At 41.0% G+C, this 27,704-nt stretch overlaps 1 protein-coding gene across 1 annotated transcript; it reads right to left on the bottom strand.

The window, feature by feature from the left end:
- Positions 1-13,507: 13,507 nt before the first annotated feature.
- Positions 13,508-24,156, bottom strand: LOC102689967 (uncharacterized protein C1orf232). The gene is made up of 4 exons (XM_015339834.2): positions 23,598-24,156; positions 18,543-18,620; positions 16,899-17,002; positions 13,508-15,104 (listed from the first exon to the last, which is right to left on the bottom strand). The coding sequence occupies exons 1-4, from the start codon at positions 23,679-23,681 to the stop codon at positions 14,798-14,800; spliced, it is 573 nt and encodes a 190-aa protein (XP_015195320.2). The 5' UTR covers positions 23,682-24,156; the 3' UTR covers positions 13,508-14,797.
- Between the last annotated feature and the right edge of the window lie 3,548 nt (positions 24,157-27,704).

Below are 27,704 nucleotides of genomic sequence, written 5' to 3'. Positions count from 1 at the left end.
CACGAGTATTTGGAACTTTGCAAGTTCCAAGTTGGAGTATGCAATATTGTTCATTAGGCTATGCTTATTTTTAAATGGTACTTCACCCAAGTTTACTCAATGCCCCTTCCTCCTATACTAAGTGATAGTTAAAATCCATCCACCCATCCATTTCATCCCAAACCATTTATGCTGCTGGGGATCTGGAGCCTATCCCAGCCAGCAACTAGAAATTTGTTTTAGCATCATGACCTCTTATGCCCAGGTTATCTAATTTGCACATAATGTATGGGGATCACTCCCTGTAAAGCATTAGGTATGTAATTATAACATCTTGTGTTGCACTTGTGAAGGAGTCATGAAGCTATTATGCAGCAATATTCAAATAAAGCATGCACTTTAAAGATAAAGTGTACTTTAACTGCAGAGGTTGAGTGGCAACCTGGCATCAAAAGAAGTTGAGCATTCAACCATATGCAATGAGATACCACAAAACAACACAAGATGCTGCAATTATTTAACCATCTGCAGCATTGTACTAAATATACAGTATGTCACATCGAGATAGATGTTTGTATCCTTGTTGATCTTAGAAAGCTGGGGTGTCTGACATATATAATATGAAATCTATACTGCAGTGCTGGAAATAGACTTCTTTTGCACAGATGGTTGGTCTCTCTCAAGTTCTACAAGCTGCCAGTTCCTGTACAATTTCTGAAAATTCTCACATCTTTGTAAATGTACCTGCAAAGAAACCAAGCACAAAATATGTTTTATACGCAAAGGTCTCCATCTTATCATGCCAGAAATACTACACTCTGTTTTGCAAAGAGAATCTTTTTTTGCTATCCCCATATTCTGCTGTTTTTAGCTAATTAGGTTTCTATCTTGGACATCAGAGATTGTCATCCCCATTAAATGCAGCCTAATAGTTGAGATGAAGTCAAGTGCAGTGGGTCACTCATGCATTGTGCCACAGCCTTCAATTACAGCATGAGCACTGAAAACATGTGGCTGGAATCCATGTTGCAGAAGGCAGAGATTAGAGGGAAATGTGGCGACTGTCCTTCCAGAGATTGCTGGCAGAGTCGCTGCATTCAGCAGAATCACAGAGGTCCAGGCCCAGCTGGTGAAGCAAAGCTCACACCATTCCTCTAGGCCCACTCAAATACTTGATCTTTTTCCAGCTCTGAGATGGGAGAGCATGATGCCAACATGGGCCTTAGAGGAAAGTAAGAAGAAAACAGTACACACAATCATTCCCAAACGCACAAAATCAGTTTAAACCTACTGTAATTTCATCTAAATACAAGGAGGAGCCAAGCACATAGGTTGGTGGGTTGGTTGGTGCTTTTTTTACACTCCTTCTAAAAAAACAGGGGTCGAGCCTGGTCGGTCCATGATGAGAAATATGATCAGTTCATTAATAAGGATCATGTTACACTACATGTATGTGCTACATCACATATAGTCACACTAGGTGCATAAATGCGTCTTTATACAAACACAGTGTCTTTATCAGGAATAAGCAGTTTCCTAATAAGAGATAGCTACCATGTTTTTCTGAACATTTGAGAATAAGATGTGGACAGGAGTCACTGTGGCATGTTGAGCCATACTGGACTGCTCTTTTAAATAGATTGTACATATTGGGAATCTGGGGTGCGCTGCTGGTTTTGCTAGTATTTGAAAAGTGAGAGGGACTAACTGCTCATCAGTCTTTCTGCTGCTGTCACTCTAGAGCAAATGGGGCTCAATACCATGGGGTTTCTTCCATTTCTTCTCTGCACTCTGCATGGGCCTGGTAACTAGACACCCTGAGGCCTCCACTGATACCCCTTAATAACGAGGAACAGCTTGAAGTGCCAGCAGATCTAATAGCTTGATATGACCATAAATCAGAGGGAGCCCCTTTTTTCAGTGACCTTATGAGCTCAGGGGTCTAGTGGGTGAGTATCCTGACTCTTCTCTCCTGACCCTGGGGCTGTGAATAATAGGCCTTTTTTAATGCAGGAGGGCTGTCCCACTGAAACAGCAGGAGATAAGCTTAAGATTTCCAGGACAAAAGTCCTCTCTTTTATTTTTCAGTTTTTTTTGCGCATTTTATCTTCAGTGGTGGATCTCCACCTTCCTTTCTTCCCAGAACCTGAAAAAATAATCAGATTTAGTGGAACATCAATGCTGTGCCAATCGTTTGCCTGGGCAAAACACAAGAACCAGCCCAACTAGGAGAGAAGCCCAGCTGAGCCCTAGGAGGTGCACTTTAACGCATACTGTAGAACCGCTCTTTCAATCTGACCTGTTATCAGCTGGCTCTCCCAAAATGGCAGCATACAGCTGGCTGTGAGACTTTTTATTTACCATGGTGTCCTTAGCCTGCTGTGTAACAGTCGCTCCATCCTCAGACAAGCTAGGTAATGAGCTTGAGGCATTATCAGTTAAAACTGCCTCTGTTCCCTTTCTTATTCCTTATTGCTCTGCTAGGGAAACAGCAGAATCACCATACCAATGAGACCAGGGTTATCTGGGGGTCAAATGAAAATAATTTTAAATGTTGATATTGAGAAATCATATTTAACTCTCAAAGTTATTTTCTAGGTGACATTATGGCATGAGGTAGAATTGCTGGGTTCTGGGTTCAATTTTGGCATGATGTCTTTTCTGTGGGTTCTAACCTGTGTATGTTTCCATTTCTCCAGGTGCTCTGGTTTCCTTCCTAAGACATGCTTTCTTGTGCTTTCATCACGTATCCTGGATTGTGCCAGAAATCTGTCACTTTCTTTCCGCAGACAGAATCGAGGTAGTCCAAGCAAAATCAAGGCCAGGGAAAGTCAGCAAAGCAGTACAAGGGAAATCCAAAACACAGGTCAAGCAAACAGAGTTGGAGCTCAGAAGGTTAGTACAATGAGGACACAGAGACAAGCAACAAATCATTATGACTGAGCATCATACCATTGCAAAGACAGATCTTAAATAGCCCAGACTGATTGAGAACAGGTAGGACACATCCTCTCACAAAACGGCTTGTAATTGGCTGATTAGCAGGTCCACCTGTTGCATTAGTGGTCCTGATGGAATTCTAGGCACTGTGACGAGAGTGGGTATGATATAGGGGGGACTCAATCCACATACCAAGCATTTCCCCTGGTTTGTTTTCACACCGAAGGAAGGCAATGGCGGATGTAACAGAACATCAAGAAGCGATGGTGTTAAGGGAACATCTTGTTCTGATTAGTTCGCTTGAACTAAAGCCTGACCTCCCTTCTCCGATCTGTTCACACTGTTCCCACACATGTTTTGGAATCATTCGTGAGCAGAAGTCAGAACCCATTCTCTGTTGTACATACCATTGTTCTCACAATGGAAATAGACACTGGAGGACAGTTCTCTAGAAAAGAATGGTCCAGTGCAATTCCCATGAACATCGCAATGTGCTTTGGTATGTGTGCCTCTTATGCACAGTGAATCTAATGATGTACTGTATGTGATGACAATTTGAACAGAATAATTCAGTCCATGCAAGCTAAAGTCTAAAATGGTTTAGAAGACATCCTTAAAATGTATTTGAAGATAGAGTTGTTTTTGAAATAAGTTTTTTTTAAATCAGGCATTAGACTAGGTTTCTCACCTTGCACATCTTTCATTCACTAGGCAATTGCAAAATTCTCAAAATTTTGCAAGCAGGTCTAATCAGAATATCCAATTTTCCAACATTTGTTAATGGTTCCCAAAATGGTAAAAGTGGTGCGTACAGTATACTCATTGCTCATTAATCCCAGGCTCAATAAGTGAGACTGAATTCAAACCACATTTAAGAACATAAGAAAAGCTACAAGCAAGAAGAAGCCTTTTGGATTTTCTAACTCTTTTGGTTACTAGTAGCTAATTGATCTGAGGATCACATCCAGCTGTTTCTTGAAAGACACCAAGGTGTCAAATTCAACAAAGATACCTTGTTCACAGTCCTTTGGGTAAGGCAGCACCTCCTGTTCTGAGTTTTAGTTGCATGTACTTACATGTACTTTCCATTTAATCATTTAGTTTGACCACTAAAATTAAGGAATTCTGACTAAATGACAGCTTGATTGTACACATTAAGACATAAACAGCTTAAGCACATTAGCACCCAATTGGAAAACCACAGTCAGGCCCCAGGCTGTCCTGTGTTGGACTGTGCTGTATTCTCCATTGTTCTGTTGTGAGTCCACAGGTATGAGGCGAACCTTCAGCCAGCAGTTAGAATGGATGATGTCATGCACCACTTTTGCTGCTAAATGTTCTTTAAGGCACCAAGGGACTGGGTGCAGTGGGGAGGGGTGTGTTGGGTCTCGCACCAGTGCTCAGCAAAACTAACATCGCAACAGCTGTGGAAACAGAAACCAGATACGGCCATGTGGACAAAGAGGCCTGAGAGATAGCAGAAAACCCCCCCTCCAACACTTCACTCAGAAACTTTTTTAGAAACACTCTTCATCTTGTGCACATCTTCCTTACCGCTGTCTCTGTCTTCACCTCTGGTTTGTAGGCTTATGTAGAAAGGTGGTTTGAGGGAGGGGCAGAAAATAAAAACAAAGTCTTAAATTAAAGGCAGGCCCTGAGGTCTAGTTATCTCAGTCCTTCAATCAGGACCTTTCTGCCCCTGTTTGCCTTTCATCTCCCTCTGAGAGGAGCACCCTGACAGGCACTTCAATAGGAAATCCTGAGGACCTCTGTGCCCATTGGCGATGAGTTCAGGCTTTAAGGTGTGCAGAATCTGTTTTCCTTTCTTTAGTTCCTCAGCTGTACTTCAGTTTATCCACAGGTTGTGTGTGAATTTGTAGGAGAGCTTTTCAGAATTTTCCGGAACTCCGCTGGCTCGGCCCACTTCGTGCTATGTTAAGAAAGACAAGTCTTTTAAGATTTGAGATACGACAAGAATGACTATCATGTGGTTTCAATGGAGCACATTTGTACCCTCACAGAGCATCCTTTGAAACGACAAAGATTTTACCGCATTCCAACAGCACGTTTCTCATTAATGTAAAAGGTGCCACTCCATTCTTTCAAATTCCCATGACATTGAAGGTTTTCACAGTTGCATCCAGCTGGGTTAAAAGCCATGCAAAGCTATGCCAGGTCAAAGGTCACAAATGCCTTTAAGTTTATAGCTTTTTCATGTTTGTTTTGTTACTGTTTAACATGTTTGTTTCTGCCTTATGTCTGAAACATCTTGGTAAATGTCTTGTGTAAAGATATTAAAAATATCTTTCATGGGCTAATTCTATCAGATCTGCTTATTTTCTGGAGAAGACTGTAAATAAACGCTTTATTTACATTTCTGGTGGAGTAAGCAGGCTCTTGTGAAGGATTAAAGAGGGATTCTCCATATGGGAAGACAGCAAGACTAGGGCAAAGAAAGAGGTGGTTGCAAAAAGCTTCTAAGAGTAGGTTTAACTCAGAACAGAGGAGCGAATACCCCTCTTAGACTGAAAGAGCCTGAAGAAAAAGTGAGATAAATTGCCTAAATCCACTCTAAGACGCCAGGAGATTATCATCTGAGATCTGGGACTAGATTATGAGCTACTATTTCAGGTGACTGAAGCTCCTCAAAGGACTAAAACAAAAAGTTAAGATAGCCGGCTTTGTGTGTAGTGAACTATTACTGATGTAATTAGTTTTCTGCCCCATTAGCATTTGTACACCTAAAGTCATACCTCCCTGTCATGACATTTCCTGATAAGAGTTTGTTTTAATAAATAATGGTACTACTGAACTGGCAGAACTGCAGTATGAGGCACAAAAATGACATTCTTAGGCAGAATGTGCCTATAGCTACAGCACCTCCATATTAAAGACAGTCAGCGCAAATTGCTTGTTCTCTGCCAACAATCTTCACCTTCAACACCTTCCCACCTTACTTTGAAAGAACATGTGCGATTGTTCAAAGATCTAATGTCCTGATGTCTGAATAGGGCTCTAATTAAGCCTAACAGATGCAAGCTGAAGAGCTAATATTGTTAAACGCAGGAAGGAATGAACAGTTTAGCCATGGCTGATAAATAGATCTCGCTTTGATGTGGTTTTTTGTTTCCACAAGTCAACAGCGAAGTGATGAACAGAAAAAAACAAGGAAGTTTCTGTATAAAGAATTAGAAAATTACACTTTTCCAACATGTTCAAAGAACTAATTTAAAGGAATTAAAGAGAGGGTTCCCTGTAAGAAGACTTTGGTCCGCCTTGCTGATTATACTCACATGATAACCCTGTACGACACAGCTACAGCTTGATTGTGGTGAATTTAAATACACAGAAAATGCAATTAAAGCTAGCTGTATTTTTAAAACAAGAACTTTTCCGTGGATCCAGCCATTTTCTAACCCTTTTGTCCAATTTAGGGTCACAAGTGAGCTGGAGCCTATCACAGCAAGCAACAGGCGCAAGCAGGGTACACCCTGGATGGGACACCAGTCCACAACAGTGCACACAGACACAAACACAGACACACACCGGGGCCAATTTTCCCAGAAGCCGATCAAGATACCAGTGTGTTTCTGGACTGTGGGAGGAAACAGGAGCACACAGTGGGTGCCCACACATAAGTGGGGAGAATACAGAAACTCCACACAGATAGCACCCCACATGTATACCCAGGGTCCCAGCTCTTCAATACAGCAATGCTAACTACTGTGCTTCTCTGCCACCAAGACTCTGTAATGTTTTATTATTATAAATTACTCTCTGTTGCTAGGACAAGGGCACCAACTACAGTACCACCCTACCACTGTGACCTGTGGCTTTATATAGGCACAAAGAATGAACAGAGTCTACAAGACTTAAGACTTAAAGGGAACTATAAGACCCAAGAATTAGATGAGTTTGAGGATGTTTATGGCATAGTAGAATTTGGTTTAATTTCACTCAATCCTCAAGTGGACAGAGGACTCCATTGTCCCACACTGGCTAAAGGTGATAAATTTGACTTTGTCAGTACTGACCCCTGTTGGCTTATTTGTGCAGTATCTTGCAGACGCTCAGGGTGCTAGATTGGGGGTGGGATTAAAGGCAGAGATAAACAAAATGTAGAAAATCTGAGAGAATACAGTTCAGTGTAACAAAATTCTGCGAGACTGAAGAAAAGTGCTATAGTGCTGTCATCTAGAGTAAACCAATCTTCATTTGCTTTTAAACTTCCATTCATTTTCTAACCACTTCATTCAATACAAGGTTGCAGGGGAGCTGGAGCCTATCCCAGCAAGCAACAGGCACAAGGCAGGGACTGGACGCCTTCCTTTAAACATGACAAGCAATATATACTTGTAGCCCTCAGGAATTTAAAGAATCTTTTGAACCTTTTGAATTAATTTGAGGTATTTTCAGCATGACTACGTGGGATATGGATAAAGAAGTTGATAAAGGGTTTTAATAAGCTTACACACAAAAGAAGGAGCTATGACATCATTGGTGATACAGAACTTTATGTGTGCACCGCGAGAGAGGGTATCGTTTCTGATGCTGGTGAACACACTGTGCAGCATTCTGGGAGTGAAGCTGTAAACTGAGTTATCTGATTGTACCTTGCCAAGACTACAGACTACAGAATACTTTTTTATGTTTTTTACTGATTAAAAATTAGTCTCCAAAATGCAATAAAGCAAACACACGCCATTGATACTAATGAGAAACGTAAATGATTACTGTTGACATTTGAGGTTTTACCAAATAGAAAACAGTAGCCATTAATGGAATCCTCATCTGTACATCTCTTTTCTTGGATTTTCTGTAATATTTGTTAATAAAGGAGTCAATACACGACTCATCACTAAGGAGCCATGGGTATCTGTAAGTAGCTACACAGACGTTGTTGAGGAATATGGTCTGGAAACTGTGACAAAGTAGTTGACCGACAGTGTGGGATAATCAAGCGAATAGCAATGAATTAAGCAGTATGGCCCTTATCTCAATTTATATTAAGAATTCTTGTGCATGCAAAGTATTTAAATATTTTTGATATTCAAACATATTTGAACAAAGAAATAGAGGAATGAAAAGCAAACATTTAGCGACCTGCTGTGTCTTGTGTTTTTACAGAAAGCCGTGGATATATCTTACCACACACAAAAAAGATCTTAAAGAAAGACAATAAAAAGTTATTTACAGCTTGCAGAAAACAATTTTTTTTCTACAAAGTGATTAACTCCTTTTGTTTGCATGTCAGTGTTTTGAAAACTGAGCTAAAAAGCTAGGTCTTTCAAGCTCGTGCGTATCTGTTTTTGAAAGATAGGGCACATCTGTTTTGGGCAGGTTTGTTGTGGGAGAACACTTTCGAAACAAGCCCAGGTTTTCACCAGATGGGCCAGTCTAGGCTGGTGACTCAGCCTAGACACCATGCGTCTGAAATTATCTCCCTGGGGTGAAAGAGTCTGCCCGTCTGAAGGGGACAGCAACGCCTTTGTGGAAACAAAATAGAAACAAAACAACACAATGCAACATAAGAATAAAGGGAGAGAATCCTTTGGAGACAAGACTGCATTGATTCCTGGGCAACATGTGTCAAGGGGCTGGGCTCTTTCCACGGGTGACACACCAAAAGGAAGCAGTGCGGTACAGTGGTTAAACCACTGGGCTCGGAAAGGTCCAGATTCCAGAATTCCAGTGTAACCACCAGCACACTGCGTGGCCTTTGGGCAACCAGGAATGAGAAAGCAATGTCCAACGAAAACTACGGTTCGAGGAAACATGATTTCAGGAGCTGGGTTAGATCTGAAAGACTATGACAGAGGAATGAGGAACGGGTATATTAGAGGTTTCCTAGCAGAGAGACTGGTAGTCTGATCAGTGGTGGGGGGTGAGAAAAGGGAAAAGGGAAGTCCGGAAGACAAGATATATCTCCAAAGATATACTTTGGAGAGCAGAAGTAGGTGAGATTAGGACCTGACCTAATCAAGAGCCCCTGTGTCCTTAATGTGGATTAAGTTGGGGCGTCTGTAATATACAGGCACACCAGCCCTGCAGCACCAGGACTAGACACCCTGCAGACACAGACCATCCAGTACCAGGGCTGGACTCCTCTGTAAGAGCTGTCAACACAGCAGTGCTAAATTAGATCATATTAAAATGGATAGAACGAACAAAGTTGCTTCTCCATAAGTATTTAATATGGTGTTACTTCTAAGTATAGAACACCCAAAAGGTGGAAGAATCTCAAACCATTTTCAATAACCACACAGTCTAGCAATATTCACTCATGGTCCTGGAGGGCTGCAGTCCACCAGGTTTTGAAAAATTAAAATTATGTGTAACCCCACTCCATGATGTAACTGTATTATTTTCACTTAGAGGACCTGCTACCTAATAATAAGTAACAGAAGCTTTTCAACAGCTGACAGGCGATTTTTATTCTGACCTAGATAATGTATTAAATAAAACAGGAAGGACAGTGGTTCAGCCTCGCTGAATATTGGCAAACAAGTTATTCTGGGCCCTATAATTGACGTCGTTTTAACTTGCTGTAATTATTGTGAATGCGAACTATAATATATAGTACATTACATGTCTGCTGGCAGATCTCCAATCTGTCTTTTTTCAGGATAAGAAAATAGTCCCACTACTTCAGGCCAAAGTCTGTGCTGTAAAATTCCATAATGAAAATGTTGTTAGTGTATTTATATTTATTAATTCTACACTAAGCAAGCAGCATGTTCATTATAAAAATGTTGTGTTATTTTCATGCTTGGAAACCAAAACGCATCTGTATTTGACTTTAATTTTAACTTCACATATACATTAACTTACGTCTACTTTCTATATATATATGTATGCATATTTGCGCTGTATGTTTCCGAGCTGAGTTTCTATGCCATTCCTTCCTGCTTTGATTCACTCTAGCTTTCCTTGAAATACACACGTCAATAAAGGAGTGAAGGTGACATTTTCTAATTAAGCCAGTAATCTTCGAACCCCATCGCCTGCAGTCAAATCCACCATGCTTTATAAATAAAACTCACTGAATGCCAACAGGTCTGGCACCCCAAAAGACTGAGATCTTTCAGGACAAGAGCCAGTTAAACCAAAATTCAAGTCTAATGCTTGTAAGAAAACGGTAAGAAAGTTCTGCCAAGCTCATTGTGTGGAAAACTGCGGCCTCCTCTTGTTCTCACAGTTTCGGACCTGTTTTCAAGGGTGAAAGGGATACCAGGGAGTTATTTTTGACAACTGGTAAAGCACAAGCTGGAAAGGCCTGTGAGGCCAAGGTGTGGAGAACCGGCTGGGAGCAGGCCTGTGTGTGAAAACAAGCTTGCAGGTGTTGGATTCTCAAGGCAAGTCGAGGGCCTCTCACACACCATATGTCTGCTGAAGGCACACGTTGCCCTGCGAAGCTGATCTGGGGCAAAATCTTCTACTAAGTAAAGAGGTCAGAGTTACAAATTTGAAAAAAAAATAACTTTGGACAAGTTTACGGTTTGGCTTTTTTAATTCATGAGTTAAATCGGTTTTTACAGCTCATCTCAGCTCCAGTGCTTTTCCACGAAGCTCTGTCATATTTCACACACCCCTGCAAAAACAAAACATTTTTAAACACATTTTTTGTTGTTGTTGTTGTTAGTATATTATAATATAGTTATACTATACTATTATAGTAATATATTATTCAGTAATATAGTATTGTAAAATAGTATAGCATAATATAGTATATAGTAATTCCTCACAGAGCTGTGGTACATACTGTATGGCAGCTGTAACCACAAATTAAGAACAGTAACACATGGGAAGACAGTAAAGAGGAGTTTCTGGAATTAAATGTTCTGATATTTATTTGTAACTCATATCTGTAGGACAAAAATGTTTTCTGAATAGAATGTAAGATTTTTGTTTCCTTTTTAACTGTATTTCAGTGAAAAATCTATTTCACCCTGGAATGTCACAATCTAAATGTGTGCAAATAAATCTCAACAGATAAGGTCCATATTCAAAAGACATCAAGATACAAATGCCCACAGGAAGCATTGGAGATTTAAATGCTTAAGCATCTTGTTCACCAGGCTTCTTTATTATTTTTTTTTAAAACATATCCATTTCAAATATTGAGTAGAGTTGGATTTTTTGTTCATGTCCCACAGATTCCATTTAATTCATTAATTGACTTTAATGGCAGGAAAACCACAACTGGTTTACCACCTCTGTTTTGTTGCTTCAGGAAACTTAATGATCATTTTAATCCTGTGGTAAACCGATATGAGAGATCCATTTGATTTTTCCATGTCAGACACCTTTTTTCCTGAACTTTTACTTAGGCTGAAATGCTTCCGCCAATAATGTAATATCCTATACTGTAGCTAGTTTTGACAGAAAGCACTTATTTTTCTAGGTCTGTATGGTACAATTTGCTTTCTCCTTGAGACTAGATTAGAATGTCCTGGGATGTCATTTTTATTTAAAAATACGACTTCTTGGAGACACAAAACAAATTAAGTACATAAAATGGAGTCTAAAGACTGAATGTGAATATAGTGCCCCTAACCTAGTAGTAACTGCTCTACTAATAATGATTAATTACAAAAGTTGAATTCTTCCTATACTATATACTGTATCAACCTCTAAACAAAACATTACTCCAGGCCCAGCAATCCCAGCTTCCCTGCTGCCTGATAGAATACCTTATTTTCCGGAGATATTTCCTCAGCTGTTTCATCGGCAGTTAAAGGAAGTCTGATGTTTGAGCAATGCACAGCCCTGGTTCCCCTTGGGTGTGCAGAGCAACATGCTTGAAGAGTTATTGCCATTTCTCAAACCTGACACTGCAGCTGAGTGTCAGTCAAGGAGCTAGATGTGCCAGAGTGCTCACTCTGCTCCACAGGGGTAGCTGTGATCCACACAGTAGCAGAGCACCCCACACAGGGTCAGTCCTCAATCACCCCAGTCACACTGAGACTGACAGCAAACATCACACTCATGATAGCCGCCACCCTGCCACTATCTGTTAGCAGTAACAGCCACTCTAAAAACATACTGCCTTACCACCATGCTTCTTCCATGATAACCCCACATGAAGCCAGATTATCAGACTAAAATACTGTGAGAAAGTATACAAAGTATTATATACCACACTAGTGGGGGACACAACAAATTGGTAATAATAACATAGGAAATATTGTTGTGTCAAACTGGAATAAATTCACCCTTTTCAATTGTGACAGAGGCGCTAGTTTCTTGTTTCATCTACGTCTGCTTTTCCTCATTAGAAAGCTTGCTGCTCCTGTGTGCTGCTGTTAACAAGGGTGCTAACAGAGAGACAGGCGGCGCGTCTTTGTCACCTGCAGTGCAGCCTAGCGACTAAGAGCGAATGTTTGTTTGTGCTGAGAGAGTCACACAGGAGGCTGTTGTGCTGGGTGGTCTACGCCAGGGTTTGGGGGTGGGGGGCTTGTGATGAGGAGATGTCAACCATATCAACCCTGTTCAGCTAATCAACAATCTGGATAAGTGCAGTCTCCCCCTTGCAATCACACCAACTGCATGTGATTCTGCCAAGTACAAGCGATAGTCATTGCTTCACCACTGACTGTGTACCACTGCTATTTGTCCCCAACATAATTTAATCTTGAAAGAGGTTAGTGATCAAATATGCAAGAAGGACCTGTGTGAGTCACGGCAGCACAGTAGATGGCATAGCCTTGCAGAGCTGGAGCCCTGTGGTTGATTTTGGACCTGGGGTGCTGTCTGTAAGGAGTTTGCATGTTCTCCCCATATTCACGTGGGTTTCCTCCGAGTGCTTAGGTTTCCTCCCAGAGTCTAAAAACATACTGGCAGTTTAATTGGCTTCTGGGAGAACTGGCCCTGGTGTGATTGTATGTGTGTGTGTTTGTCCTGTGATGATAGGACTAGCATCCCGTCCAGGGTGTATCCTGCCTATGGCTTGCTGGGATAGGCTCTGGCTCCCCCTGAGATCCTGGATGGGATGAATCAGTTAGAAAATGAATGTATGGGTTGTGGGAGTGTGGAACAATCTCCAAAGCCATGTTGTTGAAGCGGGTACTTTGGCTTCTTTCAAGAAACAGCTGAGATTCTTGGATCAGTTAGCTGCTAATGGTCAAATAGAACTGAGGGACAAAATGCCTCCTCTTTTGAGTAACATTTCTTATGTTCCTATTGGTCAAAGGTGTCCATCTCATTAGCAATGCAGAAAACCTCATCAAGAAGCAACCATCTGCAGTGTCATGTGCCCATTCCATGTTGATTTGAAAGGTGTTGAGTATCACAGACAGAAGCAGAGGAGACCAGTGGGAGTGCAGCATCCGACTGTTCACAGCAAGTCTCAGACTCTGATAGCCAGGTTATGATGTCCTGCACTCCCTTGCTATCTAGGGATGCTGTATCTTATTTTCAAGAAACACAATGCTTTTCACAATAAAGTCAGTGTGACACGATTTTGGCAGCCCCACTGTCTGTGGAGAAAAGGCTGGTTTCACAAAGTAGTTGAGAAGTAAAATTAGTTTAGAAGTAACTGTTTGTCATGCAATTGTGCAAGAAAGACTTCATGATATCTTTGGTACAGTACATTTTATTCTAAATTTACAGACACTCTTCACTACTGGGTGAATAAGGTATTCAGGCAACATTTTTATAACCAGAAACAAAGAAACAATATTTGGAAAGTCAGAAATACTATTTTTAGCCTTGTTCTAACGATAAAATTATACCAATAAGGTGCTGGGGTGAAAAAAGACCACTGCAACAGAGGACAGAGTTGGGCCCCAGCTGCCCGGAAGTGACTGTGGGTGACTTCTTATTGCTACAGGTTCCTGCGGATGAAAGAGGGCTGTAGTGAGTTCAAGAAAACACCAGAGAGGAAGTAGCAAAACAAAGAGAAAAATACAAGAAACAAAAAAAACGAACAATAGCAGACCCCCTATGATGTTGTATCTACTCACTGTGCCATTTCAATTAAAACACAGCAATAATAAGTACAGCAGTGGTTCCCTGTCATTACCATTTCAATAAAAGACCCTAAATCCACAGTGCAGGAATGTCTACAGGTATGTCATACAGTATGTGTCACATTTGGGTCTGAATTTACACATACCCTCTGTAAGTAGTTACACGTCAACTGCATCTGAATAGTAGTTCAGCACAAATCCCCTTGCCTTTCTCTTTCAAACTCCTGTCTGAATATTTACTTTACTCACCCCCCATGTTGCCATCATTTTTATTGTCTTTTATAGGAAAGATTTGGGTTCCCCCACTCCCTCCTATATCAATACAGAGCTGACAGACCACCATCACAGCTAACTGTTCTCCTGTGCTCCTTTATCTGAGCAGCAAAAGAAAAGCTGCATTTTTGACAAATCCACTTTCTCTTTTTACTGTTTTTTTCCTTCCTGGAGAAATGCTGGTAACCATTTTCTGTATTAGTAGAAAGAGTGTCCAAAATGCAGTAATTCTTTCCCTAAATATGTTATTGTTTCACAGATTAAAACGTCAGATAAGAGGCATCTTGCCCTGAGACTATATAAGAGACAGTCTTGTCAATCACCTGAGACTACTGCACCAGTCAGCCTTTATGTCAAAAGGTGGCATGGCCCTTACACACGTTTACTATGGTAAATCTCTAGCTTTCCCAATGCTCGTATGGATTCAGCTATGCTTTGCTTTGAGTTTCCATGGCTTGCTTTGTGCTTTACCATGCTTTCAGCATCATTTCACTGTGCTTTACTACACTTTACTCTGATTTTACCACAGTAAACTGCATAAGGGCCTCCACGCAGGAAACCAGCCTGGTGTTTGGAGGATGGGGAAAAGGAGGGGGGTTTTGTGGGTCTCCTAGTTTTCTCTTCCTTGTCGCTGGCTAGTTGGTCTTTGCCTGGCTCTTGCTCTTCAGCTCAGCCAGCTTGCTGGTCACAAAGTTCCACTTGAAGCCCGTGTCCTCGGCCCCTCCCAGTGTTGTGTACTTGGTGGAGTTGTTGCTCTCCCCCTCCTCTATCCCCCCTTCCTCCGGGGTTGACCCGGCGTCCTCGGGCACCGCCTCGCCCGCGAGCTCGCTCTCGGCCTCCTTCATTGCGGCGGACTGCTGCTGCCACTTGGTCGCGAAGCTATCCCAGAATCCCGTGGCCCTCTTGTTCGGACGAGGCTCCTCCTGTTTCGGTGCCAATGGGCTGGAAGACAATAATGAACACATCGGGGCTGAAAAATTCCTCATACTGTTTGTTCTGTGCCACACCGGATCCGTCAGTAGGATCCACGTGATGAGCTGCAGGGCTCAGAGAGCGATTAAAACAACAAGCACGGGTCTCTGCTTCATTTTTTGCTGAAAAACACTTCTGATTTTACGAGACTCTTTGAAGCTCGGCAGGCCTTCATCGGTGTGTTGTGTGCTTGCTTGTGACCACGGGCAGAAGAATGTGCAATATCTTAAAAAACAACAAGCTAAAAATTGTTCCCGTCAACAAAGAGCTTTCAGAACAAGGGAGGCTGTGTTTAACAGCTCAGTTTCAAAGTTGAAGCTGACCTTCATATACACTGAATTTCTTTTAAATGCTAAATGCGTACTTCAAAGACAATTCCTTATCATGGTTTAGCATCTTACTAGCAAACAGTGAGCTTAGTAAAGATCCCCTATGAGAGAAAATTAGGGAGGCCCCCAGTTAATAAGAGGCCATTAACTGTTATTGTGACCTCATTAGTCAAATTTGAAACAGGGTTGCTTATAAAACCATTTGGCCTTTTCACACGTTTCTATGAAAACTGTGCACAGTGGAGAACCATCATTTGGCTCACACACAGATGGGTTGAACTGCCATATACAAGTGTATTTGATGTAAGCATAGTCTAAAAGCTTTTGAGGTTTTTTGTGCCTAAAGATTCAAAGCTGATCAACAATAACAGCAACAGTAAGTCAACAGCAGGTCTAAGTCCGACTTTCAAGTCATCATAAATGTATTCCGTCCAATGTTTAAAGAGAAGGCAACAACCTATGTACAGTACACGTTCCTGCAGTTTCTCAGGTAAAAAAACACACGTTTGTAAACCCATGTCAGTTGTGCTTCTCACAGAAATGGTGAAAAAGACAGGCATACTTCCCAGGAATGCTCAGTCACAGGGTGTTCTACTTCTTGTACGCAATAGACAGTACACATGCTCCTTTAGATCAATTTATTTGCACAAAGATAAGTGTGACGATGTTCTTCTGATGTTAAGGTCATGTTACTTTGCTTGGGACAATATTATTGCATAGATCTTGCAAGATACTGTATTAATATAGTTATATTGTTCACCAATTAATTATCACATTTTAAGCGATGTTATCTTGTATAAACGCCAAATTGATCTATTGTTAATGCAATGTTATCTCATGTAAATGCAAATATTTATCTCATATTAATGAAATACAAAAAATACTTTTTTTATCCATGGTGCTAAAAAGCTTCAATGGATAACCTTTTAGTGTTACTCATAGCAACTGCATCAGACTGTACATAATCTGAGTGAAAATGGAAGGAACAAGAAAACATCTTCAAGTAAATGAGTACAGTACTATCATAGAATCATGCACTGCTACTAAACACAGTGTATAAGTGTGCGTATGTTGTGGAATGACTATTACAACAATAAGTCATTCCTAAACAGTAAGGACTTCCGATTGTACAATATAATTACTATGGTTATTATATAACATTACTTTATTAACCCTTCACAATTTCCTGCATTAGGAATTATCTTTTCACATACCCCAGCTTGCTATCCATGAGACACACAGATAGGGAGAGAGCCTGGGGTCAGAGCACAGGGTCAGCCATTGTACAGCACCCCTGGAGCAGTTGGGGTTAAGGGCCTTGCTCAGGAACCCAATGGAGTAGGATTCCTCTGCCAGCTGTGGGATTTGAACCGGCAACCTTTCAGCCACAGGTGCAGATCCTTAGCCACAGAGCCACCGCTCATATTGTACTCACTGGTCCGCCGCGGGTTGGCTCTCGGACGCCAGGAGCTTGTGTTCGTCCTCCCTGCTGAACAGCGCAGACATGCTCTTCCAGCCTTTGGCACCAGCACCCTGCATCTGAGCAGAAAGCAACAGGTGGTCCTTCTCCGTTTTCTGACTGGGACCATGCAGGTTCCACACCGCGCTCTCGGCCTGTTACTGGTGATAAGCCCTATGGTATTTCCTAACCTGGACTCCATTGTGCAGGCTACTGCAGATTTCAATAATTAATCCATATGAATGATATCTTTTTTATGGAATTTGGCTTCAGTAAAGAGCTAAATGAGTGTTTTGTGCTCCCTAAAGAGATACATGTTTTCAGTGTTTCAAATGTTCTATGGTATTGCAATAGGTCTGCTATTTAATGGATTTTCTGTTTCCTGAAGTAAGAAAGGTTTTAGTGACTGTGCTGATTCAGCTACTGCAATAGCTCCGGGGAAGAGTCTGCCAAAATGGAGGCCCGACTGACATTGTAATGCAATAAGAGCCTTTATTAAATAAACATTGTGCAGCTCCTCTTTCCATCTGGTCTACCACTGCTCTCCAGCAGGTCCCGTGGCTCTGTACTGGTGCTTCACCAGCCTTCTGAACCAACGTTGACTGTAGTTTTAGCAGCAATACCTCAAGGGTTGCAGCAGACCTTCTGAGAGAACTATAGTTACTATAGGCTATAGAGAACAGAAATATTACAACGTTTTTATTTGCTAGTTCAAAAATCAAAGTTACTTAACGTGCCTGGGTACAGTAATGTATAGAAATGTGTTTAGCATTAGGGTGAGCACTGCAGTTAGAGTAACATCTAAAATGCATCAATATACTCAGGTTTACTGAGGCACAGGGTAGTGGGGCCCAGCAAGGCAACACCCTTGTCTATTATACTATTAGCATGCATGCAGAAAGTTATACAATAGCAGTACATTGTTCAATAAGAAGCAGCTAAAATACCCTTTCTTAAAGGTATCTATATCAATGTTTTGCAGTAGTATTCCCTCCAGCCTAAAATTTAGGAACACTCACAGAATAACATGTTGGGCCTCTGCAAAGAGCAGCTTGGCAGGATAGGACACACAGTTCAGTCCAACCTCATTCTTTCAGCTGAGCCGCCAGGCAGTGGTGTGTGTGATTTCAATATCTTATTTTTCATGCCCAAGATCTTAAATGACTCTCCCCTTTCTTCCTTACTGATTTTTGGTTTAATTATGCTCCCAGACTTAAACGTTAGCTCACTGATGCCAGGCTCTTACAGTATGTGTGTCCAGGATCGGACTACAAATTGCGAGAGACAGGACCTGTTTTTATGCTTTTAGATTCAGTTGGAATCTCATTTCAAAGAAATTACAAGACCTGATTCATTTGCTGCTCTTAATTTCATATACCTTATTATTACTTTTGATTAATATTTGATTATTACTTCTTAATAATAATAATTACTTGCATAATTACTTATATACAATGCCATAGGGATTCTATGCATTATACATCATCTTGAGTGGCTATACAGTCAGTGCTAAGAGTGGAGTGGAGATGTTTTATAAATAAAGATCATTTATATCATTTTATTGCAGTGTTTTAAATAGAGCTGCCGGTGTTTCAGATTGTGATTAACCACTATCCTTACCTTTCTTGCAAGCTGGGAGACAGCACTCGCACCCTCGTCTTCTGGGGTAGCAGCAAGGTCAGTTTCAACTTCATTGCTCTGGAAACAAACCCAGCACAATATGGTGCTTATGTTAGATCGTACAGTCTTGGTTATGAATACAGTTACACCAAAATAAGATTTGTATCAATGATTCAATTAACAGGACAATGATGCCACAACCTCAGGGAATCATTCCAACCAGATACAAACAAGATTGCCAAAGTTACAACAGTCTTACTGATAAATAATCCATTCCTTAACCTCTTTGGGAACAGGATTAGAATGACAATATGGATTTTTTTATGCCATTCACTATAACACTCAATGTTTCCCTCCTTGTATTTGGTTGGGACTAAACATGTAAGAAAACCCCAGAGAATTTCTGTGCAAGACCCAAAACCTACTATGGTACAGAGAGAGCTCTGTAATTCCTGAAGGCAATCCTGTCTGCGTAAACTGCCTTCAAATGTATAAAAAGGAAATTCATAAAGAAGTCAACTTTAGAAGGCTCTCCACCCCCCCCATAAAGGGCTAAGAACAGGATGTCTGTCAACTGCCATTTGCGGTAATGTTTCGGTGGTCCTTTTTGACAGCTGTTATCAATTTAGACCTAGGGGAATGAGATTGGGCAGAACAGCAGCATGGTATTTAAAAGCTGCAGCTTCAAAGATATGTGGGGGTCTTGGATTCAATCCCAGATGGGTACACCTTCTGTGTGGAGTTTGAAAGTTCCCCAAGGTCAGCCTGGGTTTGCTCTGGTTTATTTCTGTACTGGGCAACCTTTCTGATGGTGAACAGGACCTGGTTTTCTTTAGTAAACAGCTCCCTCTGGTGTTATTAAAATTTACTAGTACTACTTTGTAGAAACTTTGTTCTTGTTTTGGAGCCAATGAAATTGTATTACTTTGTGATATTCTTGTATGTTGCATGACTGGAATCAGAAATCATTTGGAAGCTTTCTGAATTGAAATTCAATGAGAACAGCTCCTTTTCCAGCCTACTTTGCTTGCTTGTTCAGACAGTGTAGATGAGTCTATAAAATAACATTTCTCCTTGATAAATGTATTACACATATAAAGGCCTACAAATCACTTTGAGCTTCTGTCCTATTAATAAGTTTGAGAGCTTTGATTCCTGTATCTGTACAGTAGTATTTCTATGTAATGTAAGGCATTTGTGTCTATGTATATACAGTCTGTGCCATTCACACATGAATTATCCCACAGAAGAACAGCTGTTTTAAATTAATCATACCAATAATGCAAAGTGAACCTTATTTTCACAGGCAAGAAAAATTAAAGCAAATTAATTAATTTCTAAACCCTGATATGTGTAGAATTATTCTGTGTTGTCTTAGATGCTATAAAAAAACATAGATGATATATTTTTTTAATCTGGAAAAGTCATATAACGCAAAGGGTCACGCAAACACACAACAGTGCCCACAGCTGAAATAGCTCTCTTCATCTTTTATGAAAGCTGATTTTTCATATGTGTTTGCAGGGGCTACACAGGAGACTTCTCTGCAAGCTGTTTGATAGCAATTGCATCCATTACACCCATCCCATAATTTCCCTGCAGCTCAGTAGGAAACAGTAGGTTTGTCAGATGCCTGCCCACAACAGTTGATTGCCCTGATGAAAACAAGCGATCAGCGACAACAAAAAAGTTGAGTGACTGATCTTGATGTATGATGTGTGTTGTATGATGTATGTTGTGTGATGTGTGGTGTACGATGCAAGATATAGGATCTATGATATACCATATAATGTCAATCCCAGCACAGTCATCCATTCGTTTCTTTACTTCTCTATTGGCCAATTAAATGTCTTATACATACAAAAGGCAAAAATTAAACATTTCAATTTAGATTTTTTCAAAGCAACTTGTCTTCTCCCGATTTAAGATGAGGCTACACCTGATCTTTGCTGTCTTACAGTGAAGGCAGTGGTCTCCACTCAAATGTGTTTTTAATTTGACTCTCTTAAGCCCCCTCTTTCAAAAACATTACAGCAAGGAGGAATGCAGCTGATACTCACACAATGTACAAGTTGTACTTGCAGTTTCGTTTTTCTGCCACTTTTCATTAGTGGTTTTCAACAAAAACAGTTGAAGAATTGCCTGTGTTGTAAAAATCCTCCATATCTCTGCAGTGGGTAGTTTAAGACAAATCTAATCCAGGCGGGTCTATATTTTGATTTTCATATTTAGAATGACTGAGTTTGTAAAACAAATGGTCCCTTATATGAAAAGACATTGCCCGTAGACTTCAAAGTTCTACAGTTACACATTTAACCCCTGTAGACAGGATGGAACAAGTCAATACCCCAGTAACTGTAAGGAACAGTTAAGGCAAAAACAACTATTTACTGAACTGAAGAAAATGGAAACACACTGAGTGAATCATTTCATAAATGTTTTTAACATCTCTTGCATATTTTAATGCAACACAAGCTGTGTCTCCCAGAGTGGAAAACTCTTTCATGGGCTCTATTCTCGTTGGGCACTGAAGGAAACTAATTTCTTCCCTGGCTGTTGGACCCTTCACAGGTATTTGCACAAATCAGATGTGAAAAAAGACAAAGCTGTTTTTTCCAAGAATCCTTCATATGTGCGAAAAAAACAGTATTCCTTTTAAAGTGTTCTCTTGCGAAAAGAATTAATTGAACCAGTGTGCAGGGGAAATAACGAAATGCACACCGAACGATTCTGTTAAGTTGATTTTTTAATGCCCAGCGGGGAGTTTGTGTGTTTTCCCCATGTTTGCATAGGTTTCCTCTGAGTGCTCCGGTTTCCATACAGGTAGGTTAATTGGCTCCTGGGAAATTGGCCCCAGTGTGTGTGTCTGTGTGTGGCCTGTGTTGGACTGGCGTCCCATCCAGGGTGTACCCCGCCTTGCGCCCATTGCTTGTCAGGGTAGGCTCCAGCTTCCCCGTGGCCAGTGATTGGATAAAGTGGATAGAAAACGGATGGCCGGATTTTAACTACTACCTTCTATTCTTGGTTTAAGAGAGTGCATTGCTGAAATGTATTTTCTGATCTTTGCATTTCTGGAGGCAGCATTCGGGGGAGTTAAACAACAGTGTGGAGTGGTGGTTAGAGATCTGTGCTCAAAACTGGAAGGCTGTGGGCTCACATCCTAGGTGTGGCACTGTTATTGTACTCTTGCGCATAGTGCTTTGCTAAGAGTGGTCCCGTAAAATGTCCACTTCTATAAATATGTATAAATGTAACTTGCTTTGGTCTAAAGTAAAAAAAATGCTTTTCTGCATTAGCACCATCATTTCAGAAAAAGACTTCATCTTTATTTGTAGACATTTGAAGAAAAAAAAGCTCACTCAAAGATGGATGCCTAGCAAAGCCCTATACCGGAGGAAGATATTACACATGAATAGTTAACCCTTTTGTGCAGCAACTGGGCTCCAGTTTCAGCAGCACTGAGGGTGTGTTCCAGTCACTGCACCCACAGAATGGTCCCTGTCTCTCTGTGCTGAAACTGAATGCCGTCTCCAAATTGTGAAGGGGAGAAAACTGAGACCCAGCTCCTCAGAGGTTTGTCAGACAAGGAGCATGATTTGGCAGACTGGATCAGTAGCCATCAGAGACACCGGAGCCAACGGTACTAACAAACTGGAAATAAAATGCCCAGCACACTGTGCCCTTTCTACTACTGAAACATTTTTTTCATTGGTTCCTTGGGATCATGCCCCATGTCCTGCTCTTCTCCTCATTTATAAATCAGGAGTTTAAGCATTTCTAAAAAAAAAAGGCCCCGGTGTCTTCTGGGTTACAATCTCTATTAACGTCAGAAAGCTGTTTGGTTTTCTCAAATCTAAAAGGTTTAAATACTCAACGATGTCCCTTTGAAATGTTTACCATTTTCTCAGTTTTCCTGTTCTTTCAACATGCCTGCATTGTGCTTTTTTGCACTGGGCTGTGGGGGTGACAAAAGATAATTCCCATTTTTTTCTGATTTGATTGAAAGAAGAAAAAGTGCAAAGTACTGTTTAAGTGAGCATATGGAACAGTAGGTTTTTAAGTTTAACCCTTATTTCAGACAAGTACGTCCGATCAGACATCAAATATTTCACCTGTCTCGTCTGTCACTTAAACTTCTCTAACACGGCCTGGATTGCTCTTCCAAGGACAAAGAACATAGTGCCAGCTTCATGACCTACTTCCAGTTGAGCTTGGCTATCTCATTCCACTCTAGTCACTCATGGCACTAATGAGTGGTTTGTGGATCTTCACTATGACTGAGGTTAATAAGCATAGCCTGAAATAGGTCTGAACACCTGGGAGTTCTGTAGTTACCTGTTAGACTCAGTTTTATTTGAACTGTAATATACAGACCAGTGCTACACAATGTGAATCCCATACAATAGATTCTGTAGGTAGTACATTAGCACAACAAGCTGCTTAATTATGAAATTCATCCTTCTGATTATAATTGTAATGGAGAGGATTGGAAGGCTGATAGTCTGAGCCACTCTAGACAAACATCATAAAAAATACAAAGATGATGGAAAAACAGATTTAGCTAGACTACTGTACTTTTACAAATCTCTCCGAGAACTCCCAGTCAGATTTAGTCTCATTGGAAACAACACAAATCCAGGTTAACTTTGGCAAACGGCAAAAAACACGCATCAGAATTCAATGTAAGAAACGCTCCGAAAAAAATATTCTCATCATCATGTAAAATCTCCTGGAAGAGATATAAGATTAAAGAAAAACATCACTTTAAACATATTCTCCTACTGGGAATTTCTGAAACCGTAAGTTTTTCAAATGAATAACTTTATAATGAATACAGATCAAACGTTGCTTTTAAAAGCTTTCTGTTAGCGCGTGTAAATACCGTTCAAAGCTCATCTTCAGAGATCTTTCAAAGATCAGGTCAGATCTGTTACACTGTCATAAGCAAAGAGACATTACACATGAAGAGAGTCTGAGCCCAGGGAGAGGTCCAGACTTTCCTGTGATCTGTGGAAGAAGCGTGGAGGTGGAATTTAAGATGGAAGCTCTCTGTACCTGCTCCACTGCGTCCTCCTCAAAATCTGGGTTCAAGGTTTTCAGCACCTTGCTCTTGTAGGTTTTCCAAAGTGCCGGGTTCATGTTTACTCCTGAAAGGTCTCACAGCTTTTTCAACACCATCAACGTTCGCCGTCTCCTGCCTCTTCACTTCATCTGGGTTCTGCCTCCAGAAACCCAGTAATGAATAGTTTTATTCTGGAGTCAGATTAAACTGTTTGGATTTTCGAATCCCGTTTTATAAAATCATGTGTTGTTTCATGTCTCCTTCCCTGTTTATTTTTTCATCCCGGATCCCACTAACCTAAAATGTTGGATCTCACCCTACGTTTGGTGCTCCCTGAATGCAGGACCTGTGCTGGATAACCAGACCGGTGAGGGGCATCTGTCATGGTTCTGCTGGTTACCTGGCAATGGGATCGAGTTTTTCTCATTAAAGTTTCAGCCTCTTATTCAGTGCCGGTGTCCATTGTCAGAGCGACAGGCAGGACTGCTCTTGTAACTCAATCTGAGAATAAGCCTGACATTTTGACTGATACTGCCTGGACAGGCCATTCAGTTTCACAGCTCAGGAACTCCAAAACGGGCCAAGCATAAATGCTGTCAATAGGGGAAGGTGCAACTAAATGTTTCTTTAGGGAGTTATTTGTTTTTCTGCTCTGGAAGGGAGGTGCCTCCTTCCTATCTGGAGAGTTTCCTTTAAAACCCAGGATTGAACAAATGAACTGAAAGCAAAATGTTACCATCTACTCAAATGGTGGACTTTTGGACCTGGACAGTGCAATAATCTTGCATGAATCAATCCATGTGTAGAAAAGAATAAGTCGCTAACAGTGGGGTCTTGAAAATGCCAAAGAATTCAGCACTGTTTTTGTATGGCAACATGTTTCATATTTCATTTGCCTTCCTAAGTAAAATATGTATTTGCCCAGGTTTTGTTAAATGCTAAAGTAAAAATATATTTACAAAAATAAAATATATGCATTCATAAATTGATGAACATAAAGACTTTTCTCATCTGTACAAGTTCCCTTCCTCTTTCTGTAGCCTATTAGGACAGTTATTCAGTTGCCAGGTTTTATTTTGGATAATATTTTGAAGAAGAGAGAAAGGTTTCCTGTTGCTCCATATCAAGCAACAAGGTTTGAAATTGACTCTAAAGGGGGTGTTCTTTAGGCAGAGACAGATGCCATAAAAGTTTAATTAGTTCTTAGCCTCCTATTGTGTTTCTTCTGCTGGCAAAGTGCATGGTTGATGTATGTAAATATTAAGAATTTCTGAGCTTTTTTCTGTCTCATTTTTTTGGTGGGAAGAGGAAACAGTCGGACTAAGAAGTACGCAGGAATGTCATTCATGGATGTGAGGCCCTCTTTTCCAGGGATTTTATCTGTTGTTCATCTGTGGCTCTTTTTAACTTCTTTGGACATTTTAGTATCACTGCAGAATTTTCACAAATTAGCTTTTGGAAACGAAAAATGAATTTTAATTTTTTTTAAATAAAACTGCAACTTTACTCTAAGCATTGCTCACAGAAGACATATTTAAAAACATGATTAATAATGCATCGAAGTTTAGAGATATGTGTTTGCTTCCGGATGTTTGCTTTGTGAAAGCAGTGAAGTTGGCACGTCATCCTCCTAAAAAGACGACAGCATCGTCCTGCAGAAACATGAAAGCAAACACCTGTAGAACTAGACACAACTGGTGTGAATGAGGGAGGAATTTTCAGGTGAGGGACAGGATCTGTCAGAATAGGCCTGTGTGGAACTGGCCACTCTTCAGGGCTAATTATGGGGCAAATAAGATAAATGGAAGGAGGGAGAAGGAAGGAGGCCCAGAGGAAAGACCTCATTAGGAATGACCTGACCTGCCTTACAGGCCTGTCACAGACAGTGAACTGAGGAGGATTGAGAACGTAGAACCTACACTGTATCAGGGTACGCCCAGCTCTGGCCAGAAACCTGTGTGGTCGTTCCTGTGCCAGGCCCAATGTGTACAAAATGCCCTTTGGAGCATTGACAGTGTTAGCTGAAAACATAACTTCTGCAGATTGGGTGAGAATAGTAACTAATATAGCAACCCCGCTCAATAACAAAACATTATTTTTATGACCTTCCCAGAACGTGCAGATAACTGCTCACTACCCCTGACGTGCAGAGCAGATGGGTACAGTGTGTCAATAACTTCACCTGAACTCTGTGAATGCATGTGAATAAACGTAAAATGGATTAGGTAGAGTGCTATGTTTTCAGAGGACATTAAAATATTACCCCAGATCACCTCCCAGTCTGGTGTGACTTCCCTCTTATCCCAAGTTGATAACTCAGGAAGGGGTTTTACAGTGTGAGAATTGAGTGTATTGCAAATTGCTGAAGTGAACCCTGTTCTCACTGAGGTATTATGAGGTATTAACAGTGGGTGAGAGAGTTAACAGAGAGTGAATCCCATGGGACTCCAGAAGCACAAACAGATGAATGAAGTCTGAGGTGTAAAAAAAGGAAAAGATTAAGAGAATAAAGGCCAGGATCAGTTATGTCCTTCATAATAAAGGTGCCATGGGTTCACCAAGAGAATAGGCAAAGGGACAAGAATCAGTCGTTCAGTCATGGCATCTTTGTTGATTATGAAGACATCCACTGGCGTTGACCAACTCCAGAGAAAGTGGAAAGTCAAAAAACATTCAGACAAAATGCCGAATTAATGCTTACAAGAGCTAATGATGAACCATATGTATTTTTAACAATAAAACAATCTCGTCTTCCATATGTCTTGCATCAGAAGGATAGTTAACAATCCCTTTGGATGGTGTGTTATTATTTCAATATCTTTTAGCAGCAGGCCCTTGTGAAAGCATCACTGGTGCCCACTCTGACTGTGAACCAAATATATTCCAAACCTTGTTGCAGCTGAGGCACACAGTTGTGTTACAGACACCTCCGAATACCTCCATCCATTATTCATCCAGGCACCTGCAATTCCATTCATTCGTCTTTTCTTATGAACCAATAAGGGGCCCAAAGTCACATTAGCCTGCTTTTCAAAGTAAACTACCTTCACTCTACGAACTTATTAAACCACAGGCCTGCATTCTGGGTGAAGGAAACACCATGCAAAAGCATTTTGGTTTTCCAGATTTTACACAAGGCTTTTCCGGGTCAGCTCGTGGAGTTACTTTCACTTGATGTTTACCTTTTATCAGCTTTTAAATATTTTCTGCGGTGAGGGTTCTTCTTAAAAAGACATCAATCATTGATGTCTCAGTGGAGACACCTCCTGCGTTAATAATTTCTCATATGTCGGCCAGCATTTCTTATCCAGATCCACTTTACAAATAGGTTAGGACCTATTTCAACTGCTGCTGAAGAGTAGAGCCTACTTCGGTGGGAGCTTGGCAGCAGCATCTGAGAGCCAGCAGCTCATCTACGCAGAAGATCAGGGTGTTTGCTAATGAGCATGCCTGAAGGGCCAACCAAGGAATACTTCTGCTGTGTATGGTGGAGGGTTGCCATGGTGACAGGATGCCAGTCCATTAAGGACACACATGGTCAGTTTAGAGATGCCAGCATACCTTTGGAAAGGTATGGCAGTAAACCCCTGGCAGCAAGCCCAAAGATCTGAAGATGCCACTCAGACAGTGCTCAAAGCCAGAACTGAATCCAGAAAGGTGGAACTGTGAGGCTGCTAGCCTCCACTGTGGTTATATGTTCTAATATGTTCTTTCTAAATAAGGGTATCAGATTCCATCACCACAGAAAGCAGTTCAAATTCTCGCGCCAGGCATAGAGAGAGAAATGGCATGTTACACGACAGGGTACATATGGGGTATAGGAAAACCCTGAAGAATAGGGACAACCCTAAAACAGGCAGAGGACCAGAGCAGGATACCACTGGGAGGAACACAACCTTCACCTGATATTGTGTGACATTAGTTCACTTGGTGTTGAAACTTCTCCCCAGTCACTCAGGAAAGATTTTTTTAGAAGAAGCGTGCCAATTAATAGAAAATACTTTGAAACCTTGGGGCAGAGGGATCATTTTATAAATGTGGGCACAAAGCGTATCAGAAGAAAATCAATCGTGTAGCAGGTGAGTTAGACCATTAAATGT

Source organism: Lepisosteus oculatus, chromosome 11, assembly GCF_040954835.1.
Source record: "Lepisosteus oculatus isolate fLepOcu1 chromosome 11, fLepOcu1.hap2, whole genome shotgun sequence".
NCBI lineage: Eukaryota > Metazoa > Chordata > Actinopteri > Semionotiformes > Lepisosteidae > Lepisosteus > Lepisosteus oculatus.
The sequence above is the reverse complement of the archived record's forward strand: the minus strand, read 5'-3'. Positions and strand labels throughout refer to the sequence as shown.